This window comes from Euprymna scolopes, chromosome 6, assembly GCF_053919585.1.
Source record: "Euprymna scolopes isolate OS-2025 chromosome 6, ASM5391958v1, whole genome shotgun sequence".
NCBI classification, from domain to species: Eukaryota; Metazoa; Mollusca; class Cephalopoda; order Sepiida; family Sepiolidae; genus Euprymna; species Euprymna scolopes.
This window is the reverse complement of record NC_136487.1, coordinates 61376692-61395388: the sequence shown is the minus strand read 5'-3', so window position 1 is coordinate 61395388 and position 18697 is coordinate 61376692. Positions and strand designations below refer to the sequence as shown.

At 34.1% G+C, this 18697-nt stretch overlaps 1 protein-coding gene across 14 annotated transcripts in view; it reads left to right on the top strand.

Annotated features, from left to right (window-relative positions):
* Positions 1–18697, top strand: part of LOC145277655 (dixin-like) — a 326945-nt gene that overhangs the window by 199681 nt on the left and 108567 nt on the right. For 13 of the 14 annotated variants that reach the window (XM_080129265.1, XM_080129264.1, XM_080129262.1 and 10 more), the window contains 2 exons: positions 3012–3137; positions 14694–14836. In XM_080129265.1, coding sequence (XP_079985391.1) covers positions 3012–3137; positions 14694–14836 — 269 coding nt within the window. Of the gene's footprint in view, positions 1–3011; positions 3138–11959; positions 12116–14693; positions 14837–18697 lie in introns of those variants that run through there. The other variant, XM_080129275.1, reaches the window with a different exon arrangement.

Below are 18697 nucleotides of genomic sequence, written 5' to 3'. Positions count from 1 at the left end.
AATAAAAAAGAGTGTAACGTTAACCATTGGGCCATCGCGAGATACTAACGGAAACACGTTTGAATTTATTTAATTACTTAAATTAGCAGGTGCACATTTTAATGACTTAATGAGGTCAACTTTTGACTGCGGGATAGCATTTCATTTAGTGCGGGAACGCTTCCCCCCCCCCCCCAAGATGTCGGGGGTAGGGGGAAACAGCTCCACTTGTCCAAATTGAATAGCAATTGTTGATATAAGGAAATAATATTTCCACATTGATCAAAGCTCATTGCTTTCGGACATTTCCGGCGATCGAGACCGGAAAAATACCTAGACAATTAGTGTCACTTTTATTATAGGAAAAGGCCTAACCTACATGCGGCGAGCGAAAGCTGTTGAATATTTATCTTCCCGAAGTCGAGCAAATTAAATAGACAGGTGAGCTCCGTTGTTAACTCTGAGATATTACGATTTACATGTGATATAAAAAGTTGTTAGGCGACTGACCGCTTCTCTGAAAAAAGCCTTTCTTGGACATACACAAAAAGCGAACATACATTTTCGCTTTTATATATATAGAAGGCCTGTAGAAATTCCACAGTTATAGAGATAGATGAGAACTCAGACATGGAGAAAGTATATCTGAATGTGAAGTTATTGAGGTCGTTTGTTTTTGTTTGTTTGTTTTTGTTTGTTTGTTTTTCGGGGGGGTTTTCAGTTAGTGATCACTGCTTATCAAGGCCTGGAGGTCAGCCTAAGACAAGGGTTAATGAGTGTTAGACGATGAGACACCACCATAACAATCAGTAATAATATAACTTGGGTAGGGTTTATTTCTATAAGAGGGCTGCATAAAAAGAACTTATTTACATTAGATTTGAAAACGACCATGTTATAGTCAGCTGGGAAACAGCCCCATGGTATTGTGTTCCATAGAAGGATAGTTCTAGGAAAGAAGTTTTGTTACCTTGGTGATATCATTTGAGCACAAGGTGAAGCAGGTGCTAATATGATTGACAGAAGTTAGGAATAGATGGAGTAAGTTCTGAAAACTTCTGCCATTACTAACCATTAGTGTTAACCATCAGTGTCAACTATTAGTGTCAACCATCAGTGTTAACCATCAGTGTTAACCATTAGTGTCAACCATCAGTGTTAACCATCAGTGTCAACTATTAGTGTTAACCATCAGTGTCAACTATTAGTGTCAACCATCAGTGTTAACCATCAGTGTCAACCATCAGTGTTAACCATTAGTGTCAACCATCAGTGTCAACCATCAGTGTCAACCATCACTGTTGACCATCAGTGTCAACCATCAGTGTTAACCATCAGTGTTAACCATCAGTGTTAACCATCAGTGTCAACCATTAGTGTCAACCATCAGTGTCAACCATTAGTGTCAACCATTAGTGTCAACCATCAGTGTTAACCATCAGTGTCAACCATTAGTGTCAACCATCAGTGTTAACTATCAGTGTCAACCATCAGTGTTAACTATTAGTGTTAACCGCTGTGAATCAAGAGAAGCAATGGATTAAAGTGTCATCTGCAGTCGTGTCTGATATCTAAATGAAATCTATTATAAACATTGTCTTCATTAAGTAAGCTACAATAAGGACAATCAGACCGATATAGTAAACCATTAAATATGTAACATTGCAATGAGTTAAGTAGTCAAACTATACTAATTGCTAATCTCTATATTAATTTAAGATGATTCAGGTGTTTCGACCTGCGTGTATGTTTTATTTTTATCGCACGACTAAGAAAATATAATAAATTTTAAGGTCTTATATATGATTAGCAAGCATGCATTAAAATAAACGCTATAAAATAGATTAAAGCGAATATTCACGCAGTGTAATGATGTATGGAATTGAAACATGGTCATTGAAGATTGAGTACCTGGGTTTCATTAAGAGAAATGATATGAGAATGAAATGATGGATGCGTAACGTGAGTCTTTAAAGAGAAGCTTAGTTTTGATGATTTCTGAGGAAATTAAATAGTAATCAGGAGATGTGTGCAGAACAAGAGACTTTGAAAGTATGGCCATATTGGAAGAGCAGATCATCATTGTCATCATATCGTATGAATACAGATATTCTATTGTTGGAATTGGTTTTTCTGATATTCTTCTACTCATAATTATTTCTAGAAAAACAGGAGGAACCACGTGAAGGTTGCCAACATCCTAATTGAAAGTGATTCTCGTAGAATGAACTGGATTTGAACTTGGGACACTCAAGTTGTCAGTTAATAACTGAACCACTGTCACCTCTTGGAAGAATGAATGAGAATTCTTGAGTCAGTCGATGTAGAACAGTTGATTAAGTAGATTTAGTTTGCAGGGGAAAAACATGGGAAGAAGTGATAAAATGTTATTCGAAAGAAAGAGGGATAAGTAAAAACTGTGTCAGAGATAGGTTAGTTTGGAAGCCAGTTTCTTAAATCTGTCCAACGCATGTCAGCATTTAAAAGTATTGTTAAACTGAATATGATGACTATGATAAATTAGAGAAAATAAGTTTTAATTTTATCATTTTATCCATTTATTATACAGGGTATCCATAAAGCCTGGGCACATGGGTAAAAAATAAAGGTGCTAAAATATTTAAAAAAAATGTATTTTAAGTAAAAACACTATTACGTACATGTCATGTCGAAATTAGTAAAAATTTCAATTTTGCTGAAATTTTGTATGGACCTTTATCATGATACGGTGCAGTGAACTAAGTATTATAATATCTATTTGATGCATAGTTAGAGATTAATAGGGACTAGTATTTAATGGAAATATGAAAACATTTAACCATATTCAACCATAAATTTAGCATAAAGCACTCATTCTAAGTCAATAGGCTATAACTTTTCTCCATTTTTAATGGGCTAAAAAATTTAGTTTTTAAAAATTTTGGAAAATTGAAATGCATGATTCATGTAAAATGTGAAAAAAAAAGAAAAGAAAAATGTTTTCTTAAATTTGTGAGTAAATTATTCATGGATTATATTTCGATATGTTTCAGCTGGCACCACATTGGAAAATGTCCATATGGTACCATCCACTCATTTGGAGAAGAAAGAGAATGTGGAGCGAGTTTTGCAATTCATGTCAAGCAGTCACATACGAATGCATCCAATGAAAGCCAGTGGTAAGTACTTGGTATTTTTTGCTGCATACCTCCCCTCCCAGGGGATGCCCATCATCTTTCAATTCACAATCAATTAGACAAATCAGTTTATAGTGTACACCGTATTATCATATGCCGATCACAAGCATAACGGCATTGTCCAATTTCGTCTCATGTTGGCCATTCCTTCATGACTTGAGAATATCTGCAATTAATGATTTCAAACAGCAAGAGGAATGAAGAAATCATTGATTTGAAAAAAACAAAAAAAAAACATTTATTGACAATGTTGATGAAGCATCTCTCCTACTAGTGGTAAGGGGGAATTTATTGGACTACAAATTATTGTTTTAGTTATCATCGATCTTCAAACATAGAGGGACACTTCGATGATCGTCTCATCAGTTAGAGCCATGATTCTGAATTGACTTCACACTTTCCAGACCTTAACAGCCTCTCCATAAACTCTCTGTCATAAACTGTCGCAAACTCATTGCTACTCCTAAAACTGACCGTAAACTAAGTCTAAATATATTGACCGCTATTATCGGTCCTTTTTCCGAACATTGATTAACCACACATTGATTAACAATCCTATTTCAGATGGCCTTTGTGTGCCTTAGTGAACAACTTCCTTGCTGTTGTCTTACTACTAAGCTCAGTTTTTATACTTTTTTTCCTGATGATAAACTTATTTCCTCTTGTTTTTTTTTTTTTATAGTTTTTCCTATTTATTTTGTTAAATGTCAAACACTTTTTTTGGGGTGGGGTTAATATTATTGCATAAATCAACAATAATAATTATTTATTATAAAAATATAACTGAAAAGAAATTACTTATAAATGAGGATGATCTAAATATCTGTTACTAAGTAAAGAACCATTGAATGCTTCTCATTATTCTCTGGTTCAATACAGGGGCACATGACTGTTTTCCAAAATGTTTTTTTTTTTTTTTTATCAAGGGAGATAACTAAAGGACAAAGAGTTACTTCCCTTTCAAACATAAAATATTTTAAAGTATTATTTTAAAGTTCCGAATTTTTTAGATGAGAGCTGATTGTTTATATTATTGTATTGATCGGAATATTGTTTTCATCTTGAGTGTTATTTGTGCAACGTTTCAGTCGGATTGGCCTTCAGAGAAAGAAAGAAAAGAGATAAGTTACTCACTCCATAGAGGTTTTTGTATTCTTTGAGTTAGTCTGTATTTTATGTTTGTTGTTCTGAAACAATAACCATAAATAAAGCCAATCTGACCGAAACGTTGGACAAATAACACTCAGGATGAGAACAATAGTTTGATCAATACAAGTAATATTATTATTTTATGGACGGACTTGTTGTTATCCATCTAACACTTGGATTACTTTGATTCTTACATTTCTTCTTTGTCAATAAGCTAATATTCTTACAACAAATGAATACGATAGGAAAGTCTAAAGCAAAGGCTTTCATTTGCAATCTAATACGAATTCCAGCATTTGCTACTAGCTGCACAATGTCTGGAAATCGCTCCAATTTATTTCACAAGTTACTCTTTTTTTTTTCTTTTTCTTTTTTGTACACTAATGAATCGCCACTTATCAAGGCAAAAAAAAAAACACACCGAGGGTTAATGAGACAGATTGAAAACAGAAGTTCTTCTCTTCACCCCCCCCCTCTCTCCCCAGATCAGAAATATCTGTCATGGAATATGAAGATTTGCTGTTTTTTGGATGAGTTATTCTGACTGGGTGGTACGTGCAGATTTTCAATACTCTCATACTAGTCATCATTACTTTATTAGTAAAAAAAAAAACAACAAAAAAAAAACTTCTCTATGAAATCAAATTGAGGTGTGATAGACAACCAAGGTAAAGACGATTTCAAACTGAAGCATGAAAGACAGACAAAAATACTATTTCAAATTGGAGCACAACATAACAAAGAAAATGTTATTTAAAACTAACACATAAGAGATCAACAAAAATGCTCTTTTAAACTGAAGCATGAAAGACCAATGGAAATGCTATTTTAAACAGTAGAACAGCAGAACAATGAAAATTCTATTTAAAATTGGAGTACGACAGAATAAAAAAAATGTTATTTCAAACAGAAGCATGCAAGACCAATTTAAATGTTATTTACAAACTAAACTATACCAGACCAACAAAAATATTATTTCAGACAGAAATATGAGAAACTAGCGAAAATGCTATTTCAAATTGAAACATCACAGCTCTACAAAATTGCTATTTAAAACAGAACCATGATATACCAAGAAAATTGCTATTTCAAAGTGAAGCATGACAGACCAACGAAAATAGTATTTCACACAGAAGTATGACAGACCAACAAAATTGTTATTAAAAACAAGCAGGACAGACCAACAAAATTGCTGTTTCAAATAGAAGCATGACAGACCAATAAAATTGCTATTTCAAACAAAAGCGTGACAAACCAAGAAAATTGCTATTTCAAACAGAATCATGACAAATCAATAAAATTGCTATTTCAAACAGAAGCATGACAGATCAAGAAACTTGCTATTTCAAACAGAAGCCTAACAGACCAAGAAAATTGCTATTTCAAAGTGAAGCATGACAGACCAACAGAAGCATGGCATACTAGAACAAGTGCTATTTCAAACAAAAGCATGGCAAACGTACAAATATGCTATTTCAAACAAAAGTATGACAGACCAACGGAAATAGTATTTTAAACAGAAGTATAACAAACCAACAAAATTGCTATTTAAAACAGAAGCATGACAGACCAATGATAATACTATTTAAAAAAAAAAACATGACAAACAAACAAAATTGCTATTTCAAAATGAAGTAGGACAGAACAATGAAAATACCATTTCAAACAGAAACTTTACATTCAAAGTGAAGCATGACCAATGGAAATGATATTTCAAACAGTAGCATGACAAACTAACAAAATTATTATTCCAAATAGAAGCATGACAGACCAGCATAATTGCTATTTCAAACAAAAGCATGACAAACCAACAAAATTTCTCTTTCAAAGAGAAGCATTACAGACCAATGAAAATAGTATTTTAAACAGAAGCATGACAGACCAACAAAATTGCTATGTCAGAAAACGCATTGTGGATGCATTATCGGCAGCTCCTGTTACTCTCACCTCTTCTTATTTGTCCCTCAGTCCTCATTTTTTAATGAGTGATTTTTCTGACAAAGGGAGAAGAAAAAGCTGTTTTCTAGGTTGGCAGTATTTTGCGCGAACAGTTGGCAGAGATGGTGGAAATTTTCTGTTTCTATGTCTATCCTTGTAACCATGTCACTAGTAAGGGTGTTGGAGGTAAACGTTTTGTCTGGGCTGACGTTATCCACCTGATAGTCAGGGACCCGAACCTTGGATTAACCACCAAGGAGGCTGTCCTATCAGCAGGTGCAAAGTACTGGAGCTGCTGTATTGCCATTTGGTGAATGGATTCTGGACCATGCAGTAGTTTCTGGTGGGGCCTCTCGATGCCATACTAGTGGGTAATTGTTACGGCTTTACCTTATCATTAGCTACAAATAAAAAAAAAAAAAATTCTTCGTTTCTTTTTCTCTCTTAGTTTCCCCTCTCTGTCCTGCTCTAAGTAAATCTGACGACCTAGTCCACAAATTCCAAAAATTCATCATGACAAGTTTCAAGAAAAAATACACGATTAAACCCGGTTCTCCAACTTCCAACATAGACCCCTACTACCATGTCTCCTTCTCCAACATCAGGGGTCTACGTTCTAACCTTCCAGAGGTTGAAACCCAATTACAGGAGACTAAACCAGACCTTTTATTTTTAAGTGAAACTGGCATTGGACAGGCTATTTCCCTAGAAGAGTTCGCAATTAAAGGATACTCTAACTTAACTACTAAATCTGACCACCAAGATCGCCATGGGCATGGAATTTGTGCCTATATTAGGGATAACTTTCCATGTGGTAGGGACATCTCCCGGGAAGATCCTAACTTACCCTATATGTGCTTCCGGGTTGCTTTAACTCACACTACGGCATTTATATTTACTCTCTATCGCCCCCATAACAGCGGAGTTACTATCTTTCAAAGCATATCTAAGAAAATTGACCAAGTCTTATCTGCTTATCCTTCAGCTAACATTCACGTATGTGGTGACTTTAATGTTCACAACGTCGAATGGTTGACCCACTCTAACAAGACCGATGATGAGGGAAGGTTCTGTCATGATTTCTCCATTGCCTATGACCTCACACAGATTGTTAAGGAACCCACCCATGTGCCCGACAATGATGGCCAGTATGCGAGCTCACTAGACCTTTTTCTCACAACTTGCCCTATGTTCAGTTTCTGTTCTGTCGCCTCTTGGCTCTTCCGACCACTCTGTTGTATCAATTAAGATAAAAATTAAATGTAATAAGTCTCCAGACGTACCTTTCCATCGTACAGTATATCGATACACTAAGGCTGACTGGGATAGCTTCCGTACATTTATATCTGATCTACCTCTGCATTCCATGTTTAAAAAGGATGTGTCCTCTATAGTATTAGACCTGACGGAATGGTTAATTGTAGGTATTGACCGTTTCATACCCTCGAAAAAGTTTCAGCAAAAATCTAACAGCCAGCCATGGTTCTCTCCAGAATGTGCTGCTGCCATTGCGCACAGAAATCACTTTTTCCACTGTTTCCAACGTAATAGATGTATGGAAACTAAAGCCGCTTTCAGGACTGCCAGCAACCATTGTAAGAAAGTAATAAAGAATGCAAGAGAGTTGTATGCTCAATCTGTTAAGTCCAAAGTAGCTGAGCAGCGGCTTGGTTCCCACCAGTTTTGGCAAATAGCAAACAGAATCATGAACAGAAGCGCGTGCTCCATCCCAACTATTATCAATGGACCTGAGGTTATCTCGTCAGCATCAGAAAAAGCCAAACTCTTTGTCAAGAACTTCGCAGCTAATTCTACCCTTTGCGATCAAGGCTACCAACCCCCAATATTTCCTCCTGTATCAGAAAACACACTATGTGATATACGTATATCTGTACGTGATGTTGCCAAGCTAATCAAAAATCTTGATTCCAGTAAAGCAACTGGCCCTGACGGTATTCCAATTATAGTACTCAAAAAACTTCAACCTGAACTAGCGCCCATACTTACAAAACTGTTTAAACGTTGTCTTAAGGAGAATAGTTTCCCATCTCCCTGGAAAATTTCATCAGTATGCTCTGTATTTAAGAATTCAGGTGATCGCTCATCCCCCTCTCAGTACAGGCCAATAAGTCTCCTGTGCGTCATGAGTAAGTTGCTGGAATCTGTGTTAAATACAGAAGTAATCAACCATCTCAACAAAAATAACCTTCTTAGTGACATTCAATATGGTTTCCGTTCTGCTAGATCTACAGCAGATGTGCTTACAGTTATATCTCATAGGATTAGCAAATCTCTCGACGGAGGCAACCTTTCTAGGGCAATTGCTCTTGACATATCTAAGGCCTTTGATAGGGTATGGCATAAAGGTTTACTTCATAAGATCTCTAGCTATGGTATTGCTCGAAATGTCTTCTCAATTATTAACTCATTTCTTTCTGATAGGTTCATAAGAGTAGTAGTTGAAGGGCAAAAATCAGAAGCTCACAGTATTAATGCCGGTGTCCCTCAGGGGTCCATCCTGGGCCCAACTCTTTTCCTGATCTTCATTAATGATCTTCCAAATCACATCCTTACATCATTTGTAGACATCTATGCTGACGACACTACCATTTATGGTAGCACATCTAAGACAGTAAACGACCAAGTTCTCTCCAATTCTCTCTCCTCTGATCTTGAGCACGTAGTACAATGGGGTAAAGAATGGCTGGTTACTTTTAATGCATCTAAAACCAAGCTTCTCTCTTTACATCATCAACATTCTGATCCACATCTGACATCAATTGAAATGAATGGCTCTCGTCTTCAGGAGGCCTCAAGTTTTGACAAACTTCTTGGCTTGACCATTACTCCTGATCTTAAATGGAACACGTACATCAAATCTGTTGCCAAGGCCGCTGGAAAAATGGTGGGATCTTTCTATCGATCCGGTAGATATCTCACTGCTGATGCAATTCTCTATCTATATAAGAGCCAGGTACGTCCAAGGATGAAATACTGTTGCCACATCTGGGCAGGAGCTGCTAGAAAGGACTTGGCCTGCCTTGATAGAGTTCAAAATAGACTTCGTAGCCTCGTAGGAGATGTCCTTTTCTCTTCCTTGCAACCTTTATCTCATAGAAGAGATGTTGCGAGTTTGTCTCTGATGTATCGTTATTTTCATGGAAAGTGTTCGAATGAGCTTCAATCTATGGTCCCCCCTCGCCAAACTTTCACAAGAAACACTCATCTAGCTGTACACACTATCAATAATTCCCCCCACTCTTTATCTGTGCCTAAACCTAAACGTAGATTCCATGAACAAAGCTTTTTTCTTAGAACTGCACGCCTGTGGAATTGTCTTCAGTTTTCCTGCTTTCCGGCTGACTACAATATGGTTGTCTTCAAGCCTAACGTAAATAAGTTCTTGATGAGCCGTTCCATATAAGTTATCAACTTTACCAAATTTTCATTACTAATGATTACTAAAATGTCCAATTTCTACTGTACATTCTTTAACCCTTATCCTTGAGTGGCCTTTTGGCCTTGATAATGTGGTGATGCCTATGTAAAAAAAAAAAAAAAAAAAGAAGAATCATGACCAACAAAATTGCTATTTCAAACTGGAGCAGAACAAACTAATGAAGATATTATTTCAAATTGAAGCATGACAGACCAACGGACCGAAAGTCTCTTATGCAGATGTAAGGATAAAAAGGTTCTTGAGAATATTTTATTTTGATAAATTGTTCTTATCCTTATTTATCTTCAACACATTTGATGATGATGATGATGATGATGATGATGATCGGCATCATCATCATCATCATCATTTTTATCATTGTCATTATTATTATCATTATTATTAATATTATTATTAATTACACTTTGAATTGTAATCTGATTTGTGGATTGTGCTGATGTCATCAGATAACTTTATTAAAGTTCATTTAACTCTTATCTCATATTTAGTTTTATCATGCTATCTTGTCAGCTGTAAAGATATACAGTCTGTTAAAGCCTCAGAATTTACTACAAAAGTTTATATTGAGAATATTTTTTTATAAATGTAAATGTTATTTGTGAATCAACACAACATCTATAAGATCAATATCTCTATGGGAACGGAGAATTTTATTCTGCCAACTCTCTAACTTTTATCTGAATTAACTGTATTTACCTTCTAGGATTCAGTAACTCATTTTAGTTTTTAGATTTATACAGAAAATAAATAAAATTTTAGTTATAAGGGAGATAATAAATATTTTTCTTAATAGAGTTACTTGCCTTGACGACTTTGATTTTTGCTTTCAGTAGTAATTGAAAAATCTTTCCATTTTCACATGACAAAGCCAGACGAGGCTGCTTGTTTAAATAATAGTAATACTGATAGCAAAGTACATTATTATAATGTCAATAACATGGTAGAACAATAAAACATGAAAATTTAATGGTCATAGCCAAAATTTGATGTGTTAGTTTAAATACTATTTAAATCCAACTTTTAAAATCTCAGAATAATTTTATTTGTTAAAAGATAATGCAGAGACTGCATTAATATATTTTGGAAATAGCAAATTGTATAATTATTAAGTTGTTTTTTTTTGGGGGGGGTATATTTTCTAGTAGACAGCAAATTTGGAATAATGGTAAAAGTGTTCACTAGTAGGCCGTATCGTACCAAAGACTTAAAAAAAAAAAATTATACTTGATGCCCCTTGCTAAACACTCATCATTATAAGAGGAAAATTAATGGCAAGTGGAGATGTCATGGGAATGGGATGACGCCCTCCCCTACACCTTGCTGTAGCAACAATAATAAGGGAACCTTTGGGTCGCCCTCTTAATTTAGTATACAGTGTAAGGAAAAATACAAAATTATAAGCCATACCGAAACATACAAGATTCAAAGAAAAAAAAAAATCCGCAGTAGAAAGTTATGTAACCAGTCAAGTGTAACCGGATCTGACTCTATCAGCTATGTGTGATCCCATGTGTAACGGAGGATACACTCTTTGAAAATATGTCCGGTTGTTTGATCATAGGTACCGCATACACATCCAAGTCCATCGATATATCCTCGTTTATATATGCTATGATGTAGACAGTCCCCCTTTTCAATTCTCAAACTGTTAAAATGGACAGTAAACCGAATATTATAATTATGATGATGTTGATGATGATTAAGATGTCGCCAGTCATTATTATTATTAAGTGTTAAACAGCATTGCGTTATAGCATGTTGTGACCCAATAGGATAACAAACATTTCAGACAAATGACCTTTGTGACCCCCTTGAAACAATGTATGAACTTGAAGGTGTCAAATTTAAATTCAACACCACCTTAACCTTATATGCACTTTTGAACCCTCCCTCCCTCCTCTCACATTAATCTTAACCCCATCCGCTCTCCCCCAATGGACTCCCTCCTCCCCTCTCTTTCCAAAAAAGATCACTCATCAAGCTTGCTTAACTTTTGTGGCCAAGCGGAGCATGTTCTTGTTACAAATCAGAACGATTCACAAATGCTCACGACTACCCCCCTTTTTTTTTCTTTCTCTCTCCTAATTAAAAAGAAAATAACGAAAGCAGATATTTCTATTTATATCTTTGAAGTTATCAATATCATATACAACAGGCCATTGTTCATTTTGCTCTTTGTAAACTTGTGGCCGTTTAATTTAATTTATTTCTCTTTTGTGGGTTTGAGTTATTTTATTGTGGCAATGCTGTGGCGAAATGGTGATATGTGGCTCACCTGTGTCAGCATTTCTTTCATTTTGAAACCTTTGATTACGTGGTAGAATTAAAAAAAAAAAAAAAAAAAAAAAAAAAGAAAATACACAACAACAAATGCTTGCCTTAAGTCCAGGACTCAATAGCTGTTTGGAATGTTGTATGTATTTTTTTTTTTTTTTTGTTCATAGATTTTTTTTTCTTTCATAAATGTTTTTTTTTTTCTTTTTAGCTTCTTTTTTCTTAACTTTTGTACCCATTTTTTTTTTTTAATGTTTTTACACGTTATTACATGTTTTTTTTTTTTTTTATATATAATACTTCCGTTTTGTATACTTCCTCTTTTACACAAACCGGCAGATTTTTCTTTATTACACATCTCTTTCAAACACTTCATTACACTTCTCTTCGTTATACTTTCCCTTTTGTACACATTCTCTTTTTATATATCCTGTTAACTTTTTTCTTTATTATACACTTCCTCTTATTACACATCAGTAGATTTTTCTTTATTACACTTCTCTTTTATACACTTCCCATTTTACATGCTGATAGACATTTCTTTATTACACTTTTCTATTATACACATTACACTTCTCCTCATTATACTTCTCTTTTGTACACATCTTCCTTTTACACATCAGTAGATTTTTCTTTATTATATATCGCTTTTGTGCACATCATTACATGTACCTTTGTGGCATTTCTCTTTTGTACATTTTCTTTTTATACATCCTTTTATTACCTCCCTTTCAATACCCAATACTAAAATGCAAAAAAGGGGAAGTGTACTCATCTTTCATTTGTACACATCTGTACACTTCTTTTTATATGTGTTATCATTATTTTCATGAGAGGATATCATTTCTCTTGTGGTGCACCAGGATTTGGCTACATTATAATAATAAATAGTGTATCAGTCTGTCATATTCAAAAAAGTGAAACCCTTTAGCTCTTGGTAAGCAGTGACTCATCTATATATTAATACTATATTGTGTGTGTTATTTTGTGTGTCACGTTTACATTGTTTTTCTTCCGAGTGACTGCTGTTTAATTGTTATGACCTTCAATTTCTTGTAATAAATAATTTTACCAAGAATTCTTCATAAGTTTTGGTTTCAGTTTCGATTATAGATGAAGGAACTCAAGTTATATATATATATATATATATATATATATATATATATATATATATATATTTTTTTTTTTTTCTTCATAAGTTTTGGTTTTGGTTTCGATTCAAGCTGATGCACCCAAGTCATATGGATATATTTTTTCGTTTTGAAATCACAACTTTATAGTATATAAAAATTGATAGAAAATTGACTATAATAATATATACAAAATTTGTATAAATTAAAATATCATATTTAAGCGTATTTTACGACTGGATTACGCCGGGCATTCCTGCTAGCTTTGATAAACACTTTTGTAGTTTTGATAAAAGAGCTACACTAATATCAGGGCATCTCCATTTACGCTGAACATCCACAGAATGCCAACATCAATATATTACATATGAAAGAGTTCACTTTGGAATTTCCACATGTTCGGCGAGTTAGTAATAATAAAAAACTTAGAACCATACCGAAAGATAATCTAAATATCTGTTCTTAGTACATTTTTCAAGTGTTTGTTGTTCAACATTAATTTGGGCAGTCTAAACAAAATCGCCTCTTGCTTTGGTCCACTTGCTGTCAATCTCCTTGTCAAATTTTATATGATCCTGGGTATAACCTGAAAAGATATCCAATTGTGAGGCGCTATTAAGAGGCCGTGGGGAATATGAAATTGCCCCTTAGTTACCATTGCTCCCAGGTCCACTTTTGGCCCAAAGGCGTAATACCTGTTAGGGCATCTGGTCCTACCAGATCAGGTTGTCTGAAGATACTCACTTCCTGACCAAAAATGCACCAAACATTCGTGTTTTTATTTTTTTCTTATCTCATTGCAAAACTCAGTCATTTTCTGCAAAGTCAAAAACAATAATCAAACCAAAAACTATGAATAAATATTTAAAGATATAAAGAATTTGAAGCATGAAAAACTTTTTCATAAATTACTGAATTCAGCATTAAATAACTTGAAAAGAGTTGATATGCCATAACAAAAAAAAAACAAAAACGGCCAAAATAAATCAAACTCCATGAATCTATGTTTTAATATATAAAGAAATTCAAACATAATAACTTTTTCCAAAATGACAGGATTCAGCAATTTACACAATAAAAGAAAGAAAAAAAGAAAACAATATGAATAAAATTAGCAGTTGAAAACTGCAAATGAATATCATCTACTTTTCGTATTTATTTTGGTTTTTGAATTTTGCATTTGTTAAAAATGTTTTACTCTTTATTATCATCATTATTTGGTTCTCTTTAATTCTCATTAAATACCATCTTTGGATAACACCATTCTGTCCTAACCCCTTCTTAGCATAAATGTCTTTGCTTTGGAATTTGTTCCCTCGGCAGAGTTTAGACCATTTCTGAAATAGCATTTACCCTGTAGATTGTGATCCTATGCAGTTTTAAGCGGTTTACTCTCTCAGGCTTTGCTTTTTCATTTTGAGAAGGGGTTAGTTTGTTGTTAGTCACCTGAGGTGCCTTTACTGGGAAATGCCCACAAAGCTGTTCAGGTATTTTTTGCAGACCAGAGTGCCCCTCCCCTGTAAATTTATTGATTGAATAAACCTATTATTATTTTAAATGTTATTTTAAATGTTTCTGTCTTTTCAGATATTGTTGAAGGTAATCTCAAGTGCATCATGAGATTAGTTCTGGCCTTGGCAGCTCATTTTAAACCAAATTCTGTAAAGCACCAATCTGTTGCTGGAGTTATCTCCCCTAACAGAGGCCGTTCTTTAGCAAGCATAGCACAGGTAAGTGCAAGTGTAAGAAATAACCTCATTTGACTTTTTTTTTATTGTAAATAAATTGAATTTTGTTACATGAAAGTAAATAAAAGCAGACAAAAGCAAAGTTTTAGCGAATGAAATATTTTATGGTAATAAATCAATAACAATTTTTGTTTTAATGAAAAATAAATACAGAATTGAATGTAAAATCAAAATACAGGTTGCACCAACCAAAAAATGCCATCCATAGAATCATTAATAAAGTTTACAATTCTTTTTACAATCCAATCATGCTTGGTACAAATAGAAACTTCAGTCTATGTCTGACTTGTCCACCAAGTTAGTCATAAATTTCCAACAGTCTTTGTTAAATGTCTTTCAATAATAAGCACACCTTAGGTATAACGGACATAATTTTTAACAAGTCTAACACACTTCTTTCTTCGCACAGCCCTAATTTGAGCTCTGATGACTTTCTTTTGTTCAGGAATAGTCTGAGGATTTTTTGATTAGACATTATCTTGGAGATAACCGGACAAATAAAAAGGGGGGGGGGGTCATGGTTCATTAATTATGAAGCTCATTCAGAATCATATCTACTAATGATACAATTACAAAAGTGTCTCGGCCATATCCTTGAATAGCAATAAAAGATTGTTGAACATTCATAACTAGAATTTAGTGGACAAGTCAGACACAGACAATCTTTGTTGTTAATTGATATGAGGAGACATTTTAGCTTCGAACTCAATGGATCATAACCCCCTCTCAAGATTTTTATCTATATGGAGTTATCTTACAGATCATATCTATCAAAATAATTCCCAGACTATTCTTCTTGACCTAAAGAAGGCCATCACAGGATAGATCTAAGAGTTACTGATAATTTTTAAATTGCATGCACTCTTAAACATGTTCTAATTTAAGGTACTGACTTTTCTGCAAAAATATAGTATGAGAGAAATGTTTAAGAATCTATTATGCTAAAGCTGAATTAATCAACATTTCTTTCTCTAAGGCTTTTTTTTTCTGTATATTTTAATCGTACTAGATGCATGTTTCGGGGTTGAATTATTAATTATTCTAATTAGCTGTAATTTTCAATTTACTAAGTTTCTATCTATTACTCTCACCCTCTCTCATTAGATATTTTTTTACTTTGATTTTATTGTATATGGTATCTATTGGTTGTTTCCATCACACTTTTCCTTTTTCTGTTTATTCACAGTTGAAGTTAATAAAGAAAGGAATGACAAGATTGGAATGGTCCATTATAAACAGAAGGGGATATCAATAGTAGTAGTAGTACCATTTAGGTCGTAGCTATGGAGAAAAAAAAGAGTAAAGGAGAAGGAGTAGAAAGAGACTAATTTTGAATATTGTCTCTTTATTATTTGGATTATACTGTTCTCATCTTGGATGTTATTTTCATATTTTGGCCCATGTAACCTCCGACCTTCTTCAGGTGTATCTTGTTGAAACTTAGGAATCTTTTCTGTCAAACTCGGGAATCTTTCTGTTGAAATCTGGAATTTACACGGAATTCCGAATGAAACTCTTTATTTTATTCAGCGGGAATAGCACGCTCTCGTTCTATCAGCCATGACCGGGTAGAAGTCTTAAATAATTTGCAATTGTATTCTTAGTATAGCTTGCACTGAAGATCGAACCTTCTACCTTCAGGAGAGTGTCACTTGGGACTAAATTTTACTTAGTATTTTATCCAAAATTCAGAAAAATTGTTTCAGTTTTTTATAGTTGCAAACTCATTTTCCTGATTCTTACAATCTAACAGTGTCGCATTTTTTCTAGTATATTTATATGTCCAATATTGCTGTCAGTAATTTTGTTGCATTGCATTATTGCTTACAATTACGACATATCAACCATTCTGGAGGTTATAAAAACTTAACCAAACATACCTTTTATATCCTGCTCTCATGTCCCTTGGTCATGTTCTTGAGTGGGTTATGTCCCGTCGTTCATCGCATCTGGAACAAAAGCTGTGTCAATGCATAGCAACAGACACAAGTCTCATTTCTTTCTGAACAAATGGGTTTTATTCAGTCAACATGATTTTCCACGGGTGAAGTCGCGTCATCATTTCTCATTTTGCTATGGTTTTAGCTGACATTTATTTCTATCTCATCACCTCCACAAGAACTCTTGTTACCCTCAAGAGAACTCTTGGCGAATCAGAGACTTTTTCTGATCTACTCTCTCAGACTCTCCACTAACTCGTATGAATCTTTCCCCAAAATTGTGTTGCACAAATCGTTATATGACATGGCGATCCACATCACGGCATGTCAAGGATTGCTCTACTCGTTCGGCCTGTTTCTCTAATTTTGTTATGACACTTTTTTATAAACAAGTAATCTGTCTGTGCTAATAACTTCTAATCTAAAAAAACAATGAGCTTCAATTCTTAATTCTGTATATTGCACAACTGCCAGTCAGTCTTCATTAGACTCATTATACGACAATTTTTCTAACAGTCACATTCTATTATGACATTTAATATGTCAAGAAAAAAAAGGATACATAAGTTTTTAGATAAGGATGGATTATTTGTATTATTTGGATTGCTGTTCTCATCTTGAGTGTTATTTTCACACGTTTCTGTCAATGTAACTTCCGACCTTCTTCAACTGTATCTTGTCAAACTCTGAAATCTGCACACAATTTTGAACGGAATCCTTTATTTAATCAATGAGGGTAGCATGCTCTTATTTTCTCAGCCATGACTGGGTAGATATCCTAAGTAATTCGGAATTATATTTGGAGTATCCCTCATACTTAGGATTGACCCTTCAAATTTGAGAAGAGTGTAACTTAAAACTGAATTTTACCAAGTACTTTATCCACTATGCCATGAGTCATTGTGAAGATTACATTGAAAATATGTAGAGGGGGCAGGATAGTCTGCTGTGTGGTAGATAATCCCGTCCCCATGTGTATGGTGAATGTATTGGATGGTAAAGCAAAAAGTCGCATAATGATGACGAAAACATGCCGGTATATATAAGCGGAGGAATGCAATTTATTTACATGAATTTACATGAGAAATATTAAGAAAGAGATAGAAAGAATAAGAGTTTGTTACTTGCGATTGATGAGAGGCTGACGGATAGTCAGGTAAGCTGGTTGGTGGCCGATGCCACCAGAGCAGTTCTTGATTACATGTTGACTGCTTGAGGGTCTAGTGCGAAAGAGAGAGAAATATGAGAAACAGGAAGTCATGTGGCTGTGTCACTCTTCTGAGTTAAAGGGCGACAATTGAGTTAGCCTGGGAATTTCCACACTCAAGATGGGAACAGTAGTCCAAAGAATCAAAATAATACGGACATTTTTTTTCTTCAATTGTTAATTATTTTCACTAAGCAGAAACACTGATAATACTGATAATGTCATATTATGAAAGATGCATGAAAAGGAAAAAGAGAAAATTTACTTTTCTTTTTTTTTGCTTTGTTTATTTAAAATTCATTTGTTTTTTTTTGTATTTGGAAGAAACATAACAACACAAATATTTATGTTTAACAAGTAATTAACGATAATTACTTTTAGCAATGGTGATGCATTATATGAGTAGGGTAGGCAGTTTCAATAGTTGCTCATTTGAAAAAAAAAAATTTCTTTAGATTATTGTTAAACCAGATTTTAAAAAATTGCTTTTAAATAATATTGTGATTCAAAACAGTGGTCAACCAATACAAATTTCTCAGTCATATTCGATAAGAAATTGAATTTCATACCCCACATAAATTATCTAAAAAGCAAAAGTAACAAAACTCTCCAACTCCTTCAAGTAGTTGCTCACATAAAGTGGGGATCTGATCAACAAACCCGTCATAAAATATACAAATATCTTATCAGATCCCA